Raw genomic sequence first — 8,766 nt, 5'->3', positions numbered from 1 at the left:
TCTTCATTGACGGCTGAAATTCTTGACCAGTGCATCACATCATTTTGTACAACTGATAACAACCTGCATAGAGACACTGTCGATGCCGAAGAGGAAGATGACTTGTTTGTGCTTTTCCAGCAAATTGCTACTGCGGTCAACTTCATTCTCCAACCCTTTCTGAAAAGAAAAGAAAGCATACTGTCTTGGCAAAAAAAAGTCGAACTAACACGAGGTGGAGTATTGCTGTCAAATGGGGAAAAAAATAGAACACGAGGTGGGGTCTTATATATATAGGAGAAGTCTAGCGAGAAATAGCGTTGCGAATTACAAGAAGAAAGGCCTGTAAAGGCTCATCGACGAGGAAGCGGCAGAAGGGGAAGGAAGGAAGGAAGGAGGCAGCAGAAGCGCCATGGCTTCGCTCTGTAAGCACAAATACCTCTCTCTCTTTTAGTCTTGTACACCCCCATTTTTCTTTGCTCTCCAACCCAGCATCTCTCTCTCATCGTGAAAAAAAATCTTTTCTGGCGTTTAGCCTGTTTTCAGTTCTCACTGCTCTGTCTTTTTTGTGAGATAACAATTGTCGCTGCTCTTCTTGGCAAGAATAAGAATAGAAAAAAAACTTCTCTTTAGCTTTTTACGGGACAACTGCTATATTTTCCCGAGGTGCGACTGAAATTACAGAATTCATCTTTCTGTTTTATCACTAAGGCATACTCAGTATTCAAATCAGTTTTCTCTGATCCTATACGGTTTACTTGTGCATTCTTCAGCTTCGTTGTTGTTGTAGGTAGACTGAGAATACAAATGTTGCCTTTCTGTTTAACTGAATGAGAACCTCGCCATTGGGTTCATCTGTCGTGAATAGTTAGTCAGTTTCAAGATAAAGTTGATTGAATGCCATCTTTGATGACAGGGCACGTTTCTGTTGTTGTTTTTGTTGTCCTTGTACTGCTTGGAGGATCTGATGCCAATCCAGCTTCCCCTCACCGTAGTCAGCTTGATGTGAACCACAAGAAGCCGCTACAGACGTTCAGACCTTTCAACATTGCCCACAGGGGTTCCAATGGCGAAATTCCTGAAGAGACTGCGGCAGCCTATTTGGTAACTATCGATTTAGTCCTCAATTACCAGCATCCAAATATTTCTCAATCTTTTTATATAAAAATATATTTTCAAGTGGCCCATGAAGCTCGGCTGTATTTATAGTGTTGACCCTATTAGTTTACAGTATAATATCAATCTATGACTAGGCAGTCACATGTCCAACTATAATAAAATTACTTGTATGCTGAAACAATATCTTGGATACCATGTTCAGTTATTATTAGCATACGCTAGAGATTCTCAAAGATTGAAATCCAATATATTAATGCAAACCTGAATGTATGAATTGGTACGTTCTCGCAGAGGGCTATCGAGGAAGGTGCAGACTTCATAGAGACTGATATACTTGCGTCAAAGGATGGGCATCTGATATGCTTTCATGATGTAACCCTCGATGCCACGACTGACATTGCTGACCGTGCAGAGTTTGCTGGCAGGAAGAGAACCTATGAAGTTGAGAGAGCAAATGTGACCGGATGGTTTGTTGGTATGGAAATTGTGAACACCTTCTTCTATTGCTATTTCTAGCTCATTTTGTTGCTGTGAATCTACTCTTGACTCCTGGAGTTCCCTTTTGTTACAGTGGATTTTACTCTAAGCGAACTGAAATCACTGAGGGTGAAGCAACGCTACACATTCAGGGATCAACAGTACAATTGTATGCTTTGTATTTTCTTTTTATTTATTTTTAATTTTCGAATACTACTGCCTTCTAAACTGCTCATGTTCATATCAATAGTCGAATAAATTATGTCCATGTTAGATGTCATTCACATTTCTTGATCTTCATTGAACACAACCCCATTTCTTTACCTAAGAAAGGAACCCCATCTCTATCTGTTGCACTTGCTAATATTTTTCTCATACTATATTGCAGGGAAGTACAAGATCATTACATTCGATGAGTTTATCCTGATTGCACTTTATGCTGAGAGGGTAGTTGGAATATACCCAGAGATCAAAAGTCCTATTTTCATTAACAAATATGTAGGTGACTTCAACCTCACCAACTCCTGAGAGCAGTTTGTTTGCTTAAGATGAACCGACTTTATTCTAGAGATTTTTTCATGGAATTACATGACTATATTGGATGATCATGTAGGTAAAGTGGTCTGATGGCAAAAAGTTTGAGGACAAGTTCGTGGAGACACTTCAAAAGTATGGCTACAAAGGCGAATACATGTCTGACGATTGGCTCAAGAAGCCATTATTCATCCAATCATTTGCTCCAACTTCACTCATTTACATCTCAAACATGACAAACTCTCCAAAACTGCTTCTAATAGATGACACCACAGCTCGGACTCAAGATACCAACCAGGTATTCAAAATCATCAAAAGGCAGTGAATTTTTTTTTCCTACAATATACCGTGTTTTTCAAAAATATTTTTCCAACGTGCAGTCATACTCTGAGATAACTTCGAATGGTTATCTCACGTTCATAAGGAACTATGTAATTGGGATTGGTCCATGGAAGGATACAGTTATTTCAGCAGTAGGTAACCATTTAGGACATCTGACTGATCTTGTGGCACGAGCGCATGCTCTGAATCTTCAGGTGAGTTGTCTGAACTGTCAAGTGTTTTATCTTAGATTACATATGATGCTAAATTAATAAAAGAATCCGTATGCATCTTTTTGATGCAGAGGCTGGGAGTCTTAGCTTCCATTTCGAAAAAAATACGATGCTGAATTAATGATGCATTGCAGGTCCATCCATACACATTCCGAAACGAGAACTTATTCTTGCACTTCAACTTCCACCAAGACCCTTATGCTGAATATGAGTACTGGCTCAGCATAATTGGCGTTGACGGCCTGTTCACCGATTTCACCGGAAGTCTTCACAGGTATCAGCACTGGACAGCTCCGCACCAAATGAAATGAAAGACTGCCCAGGCACTCCTTCATGAGATCTCCTACATGCTAAAGGATGATGGATACTAATCTTAGCTTGGCAAGCCTGTATACGGCACCCGTATGAGATTGGTGTCATTGTTTCAACCACCGAGAAAAAGGATTGGTGCTATAGCCACCAAGAAGAAGGAAGTACATGAAAGATAGCCTAATGTACTTCCTTTTTTGTGAAGTCAACACTTGAAACACTATTTCCTTCTTACAACAATTGCAGTATATCATCAATATGATTCTCGTTCAAAGAGAAATTATTTTGTGCCGGTGACCTAAACAACTTCTTGTTATACTCAGTTATATAAACCTTAAAGTTCTTTTCTCCTATAATTGTCCCCTCGTCTTGATCAGGTTGAAGAATCTTTTTTTCTTTCAATGTTTTCCGTTAGCTATTAGATGAAAATATTTTTTATTATTTCCCCTTGTACATATTTAACTTTGGCGCGTTGAACCCACTTATTCTCTTCATCACGTCTAAGTTTTGATAAGATGAAATTGGTATCCCTCGGTGTATCCAACTCTTTAGCTTTTTTCTCATTAACTTTTTTCTAAAATAGGAAGCCCTAGCCTCTCCCTCAATCGATGCATATTGCTTTATCTAACTCAATAATAATAAGGTGTAGTCGTTCTTCCCCTTTTCTATAAACATCGATGTGGTTACAAGCCCATCCTATAAAAGAATGGCTCACATGTCTTATCTTATTTTGCCATCTCTCAATTGGGCTTGCCCCGCATTAATAGAATTCCATTCAACTGCAATTAAATCATAAAACCCATCTTGTTTTGTAACCATGATAACTCGAATGAAAAATGTGCTTATTTCCCAGGTGAGCCTGATCATCCGAGTCAATTTACAATGGTGTATGATCTGATCCCAACCTATTTAGAATATTAAACATCACCAATGGATTTTTTTTGTTCTTACTTACACTAGCTAGAACTCTATGTAGCCTCCCGTATGTGTCAGAGGGTATCTATGTGGCTGGCCCAAGTGAGTTGCCTTCCCAAGAGAACTATTTCTCTTATGAAAAAAGTAATTTGAGCACAGTATGCAAAAAATGCAAAAGTAGAAGTCAAGCAATCCAGTATAGGAGTTCTGATACCAATCAATTGCGAGCTCAGGCTCCAGGGATTTGTCGAAAATCCAAAAAGGCAATTTCAAAACTTCATACAATTCTTTTCTGAAGTAAGCTAATTCTGAAAGATGACTGGAGGGGAAGCCTCAAAAACAGGTGGAGGGTCTGCGATCATAATTCCAGCAGTTGCCATGTTGTAATATCACTTCAACTACCGTGCAATAAACTCAGAAGTACTCTTTTTTGGGAAAATATCACATGATCTCAAGCTATACATGATACCACCCTCAAAATTCAAAATTATAAGGTTTTTATTTTTTTTAAGAAATTCCGAGTGTTTACAATATTTGTGTTTACAGTCCCGAAAATTTTCTAAACAAAATTCGAAATACACACAGAGAAACAAAAAAAGAGAGATTGATTGTGAATAGTGTCATTTGTGCTTTTGTCTTTTTGGGGACACTATTCATGTTGGATTTGTCTTTTTCGTTGCTCTCTGTCCATTGCGAATTTGGTTCTGAAAATTTTAGGGATTGTAAACATACATCTTTTGAACACTAAGAATATTTATTTGATTTTTTTTTAACTTGTAATTTCGAATTTTAAGAAGTTGTATCATGTTATCATGTGTAGCTTGGGATCATTTGATGCTTTCCCCACTTTCAAGGGTACAGTCTCCATCAGGCAGTACTAGTATACTATCCTCATATATTCAGCATTTCAATCAGTGCGAGCGTGGTCCTATTATACGCACGGAGATTTATTCAGTGTTGTTCATTGACCGATGAAAATATTGTACTAAAACTGACAGCTTGTTGCACAACTGGCAGCAACCTGCATTTGCATAGAGACCTCGTTGATGCCAAGAGGAAGATGACTTGTGTTTAATCCCGTCAACTTTATTCTCCTACACTTGCTTCCCTTTCTGATTAAAAGAAATAAATCAAGCTGTGTTGCCGAAATAAAAGAAAAAGATATCAAACTAACACAGCCTGGAAGACGAGCTGGAGTATTAGATAAATGATATAGGAGAATTCTAGGTAGAAATAGCGTTGCAAATAGCAATAAAAAAGGCCTCCGAGGAATCTTCCGAGGCAGGGCAGCCAGCCATGCGCTATTTAAAAGCTCATCGCCGAGGAAACAACTGAGGGCATGCAGCAGGTGGGAGGGCAAGCGGAAGCGCCATGGCTTGGCTCTGTGAGTACAAACAGTTACAGTACCTCTCTTTCGGTCTTGTACTGTTTTGTACATCCCATTTTATTTGCTCTGTATACCCAGCATCTGTCTCTCTCGCTCGCTCTCTCAAAACTTCTCTGTAGCTCCGTTCTTTCTTTTTTCGAGGTTCTGTGGCTCCTTTCTCACTTCTCACATGTCGTTTTTTTTTTTAGATAATTAACCATTATCACTGCTCTGGGAAAAAATAATTTTGTGTGAGTGTATTCTTATGACAGTGCTCAGTATTAAATCAGATTTATCTGATCCTCTACTATACTTGTATGTGAATTCGATAATGCATATGTTTTCCCCAAGTACTGATGCATTATTCAACTTCTTTGTTGTTTTTGCTAGACCGTGAATACACATTTTGTCTTTCTGTTTAACTGGATCAGAAACTCGTCATATAGTTCACCTGCCTCGAATAGTTAATTATTTTGAAGATGCTGGTTGATTGAATGTCACCTTCAATGACAGGGCATGTCCCTTTCATTGTCCTTGTACTCCTTGGAGGATCCGATGGCAATCCAGTTGCTCCTCACCAGAGTCAGCTGGATGTAAACCACAAGAAGCCACTAATACAGACATTCAGACCTTACAACATTGCCCACAGGGGTTCCAATGGCGAAATACCCGAAGAGACCGCGGCAGCTTATTCAGTAACTAACAATGCAGTCCCCAACTACCGGCATCTAAAATGTCGCTCTGCTATTTTTCTATATAAAGCTGTTATTGTTCGTATCTGCAAAAGAATGAGAGTCATATATATGTTTTTAAGCGAACCATGAAACTCATCTGTACTACTATTAAGTATTGACCCTATTAGTTCTCAATATAATATGATACCACAGTCACATGCCCAACCATAGTAAAATGAGTTTTATGCTAAAACGATATCTTTGGAGATCATGTTCAGATTATGATTAGCATACTGATAGAGATTATCTGAGGACTGAAATCCAATATCTTAATGTAAGCCTGAATGTACGCATTGGTTGTTGCAGAGGGCGATTGAGGAAGGTGCAGACTTCATTGAGACTGATATACTTGCGTCAAAGGACGGGCATCTCATATGCTTTCATGATGTAACCCTCGATGCAACGACTGACATCGCTGACCGTGCGGAGTTTGCTGGCAGGAGGAGAACCTATGAAGTCGAGAGAGAAAATGTAACTGGATGGTTTGTTGGTATGCGAAACTCTGACCACATTGTCCAGTTTTCCTGTTGTTATTTTTTTGGACAGAAATTCTGCTGCTATTTCTGTGGCTGTGAATCTAGTTTTGACATTTGGAGTTTTGTTTGCTTATAGTGGATTTTACTCTAAGTGAACTGAAATCTCTGAGGGTGAAGCAACGCTACATATTCAGGGATCAGCAGTACAATTGTATGGTTCGTTTTCTCTAATTATTGCTTTCTTAGTTTTTGTGTGCTACTGCCTTATATACACTGCTCATGTTTAATAAAACCCTGTTAATGTTACCAGTATGCCAATTGGATTTCTTCCGTCTTACCCTATTTTCTTAGGGAACACACAACCATATTTTCCATTTTACTTAAGAAAAGAACCCTATCTCTTTTCCTTTGCACTGGTTAATAATATTTCTCCTTCTGTACTGCAGGGAAGTACAAGATCATTACATTTGATGAGTTCATCATGATTGCACTATATGCTGACAGGGTTGTTGGGATATACCCAGAGATGAAGAATCCTATTTTCATTAACGAGCATGTAGGCGACTTCGACCTCACGAACTCATGAGAACAGCTTGTTTACATAAAGAAGGAACGAGCTTTAACGTAGAGAAAATTCTTCTTGAAACTTCACTATATGACTATATTGGATAATCATGTAGGTGAAGTGGTCAGGTGGCAAAAAGTTTGAGGATAAGTTTGTGGAGACACTTATGAAGTATGGCTACAAAGGCGGATACATGTCTGAAGATTGGCTCAAGCAGCCACTATTCATCCAATGTTATGCTCCAACTTCACTCATTTACATCTCAAACATGACAAAGTCCCCAAAACTGCTTCTCATCGATGACACCACGGTTCGGACTCAAGATACCAACCAGGTAATAAAAATCACCAGCAAGCAGTGGCGTTATTCTTTTCTACGGAAAAACCTAGTTTTCAAACAAAATTTTGCCAAAACGTGCAGTCCTACTATGATATTACTTCGGATGATTATCTCAAATTCATAAGGAAGTATGTAACTGGGATTGGGCCATGGAAGGATACAGTTGTTCCCCCAGAAAATAACTATTTAGGGCCACCGACTGATCTTGTGGCACGAGCGCATGCTCTGAATCTTCAGGTGAGTTTTCTGAGATGCCAACTGATTGGTCTTAAATTGCATACCATGCTAAAGCATGATGCATTGCAGGTCCATCCATACACATTCAGAAACGAGAACTCATTCTTGCACTTCAACTTCCACCAAGACCCTTATGCTGAATATGAGTACTGGCTCACCAAGATCGGTGTTGACGGTCTGTTCACCGATTTCACCGGCAGCTTACACAAGTACCAGGATTGGACAGCTCCACACCAAATGAAGGCAAAGAATGCAGAGGCACTCCTGTATCAGATCTCCTACATGCTGAAGGACGATGGATACTAAGCTTCGGTTGGCAAGTCTGTATACAAACCCCGTTATGAGATTGGTTTCGTTGTATCGATCACTGAGAAAAAGGACTGGTACTGTCACTCTCTGTAATGTTTACCTTTATATCATCACAGGAATGCTTATTGTGCAGCATCATGGAGTGCAGACGTTCTTAAATTGGATGTACTGCACTGTCTAAAATGAATTTTATCCAGAAACACTACGGAAAAAAGCATTGCCATGCTGCGCGTCGTTGCCATGCGCCTGCGCACGGCAAAGAAGTATTTGCCGTGCGATGACACGAAACTGCATGGCAAAGAATGGCGGCATGGCAAAGAATGTGTATCAAGGCGCACGCCAAAGCCGCCGAACACGGCAAAGCACAAAAGGCATCGGCGTATACGCCTTTGCCTAGTGTTTTTAACAAACGCACGGCAAAGAAGGCTTTGCTTAGTGTAAGCGCACGGCAAAGATGTAAAAACTGGATTTGTTCTCAGCTCAAAAAGCGTGGCGTGGTATGGTTATCAACAAATGAACACTTAGCCTAGTGGCAAGATTGCACGCTTTTCCGACTCTGCGTTCTAGGTTTGAATCCCAAACAAGCCAGTTTGGGGTCTTTTTTTTAGATAAAACATGTTTGACACACGACAAAGAAGCGACCTCGGCAAAGCCTTTACCGTGCAAATAGTTGCACGGCAAAGTCTTGTTTTCCCGTAGTGAAAGTGCACTTTTAAATGAGTAACATGTTGGTGGCATTTGTTCTCAACTCCAACTGACAAGAGCACGATGGAGGATATGGTTTCGTGCAATCTTGTTAACTGGACTCGAATTAAGGATATAATTATTGTGAATGAGCAACTAGTATTCACAG

General features: G+C 39.6%; 1 protein-coding gene and 1 pseudogene across 1 annotated transcript; both read left to right on the top strand.

The window, feature by feature from the left end:
- Positions 1–270: 270 nt before the first annotated feature.
- LOC127293882 (glycerophosphodiester phosphodiesterase GDPD6-like) lies at positions 271–3,328 on the top strand (annotated as a pseudogene).
- A 1,603-nt stretch (positions 3,329–4,931) lies between these two features.
- LOC127293881 (glycerophosphodiester phosphodiesterase GDPD6-like) lies at positions 4,932–8,045 on the top strand. The gene is made up of 8 exons (XM_051323593.2): positions 4,932–5,271; positions 5,767–5,948; positions 6,294–6,477; positions 6,600–6,674; positions 6,910–7,019; positions 7,144–7,362; positions 7,449–7,604; positions 7,674–8,045. The coding sequence occupies exons 1-8, from the start codon at positions 5,259–5,261 to the stop codon at positions 7,908–7,910; spliced, it is 1,176 nt and encodes a 391-aa protein (XP_051179553.1). The 5' UTR covers positions 4,932–5,258; the 3' UTR covers positions 7,911–8,045.
- The last annotated feature ends 721 nt before the right edge of the window (positions 8,046–8,766 follow it).

This window comes from Lolium perenne, chromosome 4, assembly GCF_019359855.2.
Source record: "Lolium perenne isolate Kyuss_39 chromosome 4, Kyuss_2.0, whole genome shotgun sequence".
NCBI classification, from domain to species: Eukaryota; Viridiplantae; Streptophyta; class Magnoliopsida; order Poales; family Poaceae; genus Lolium; species Lolium perenne.
Note: the sequence above shows the minus strand (reverse complement) of the source record. Positions and strands in the feature narration are given on the sequence as shown.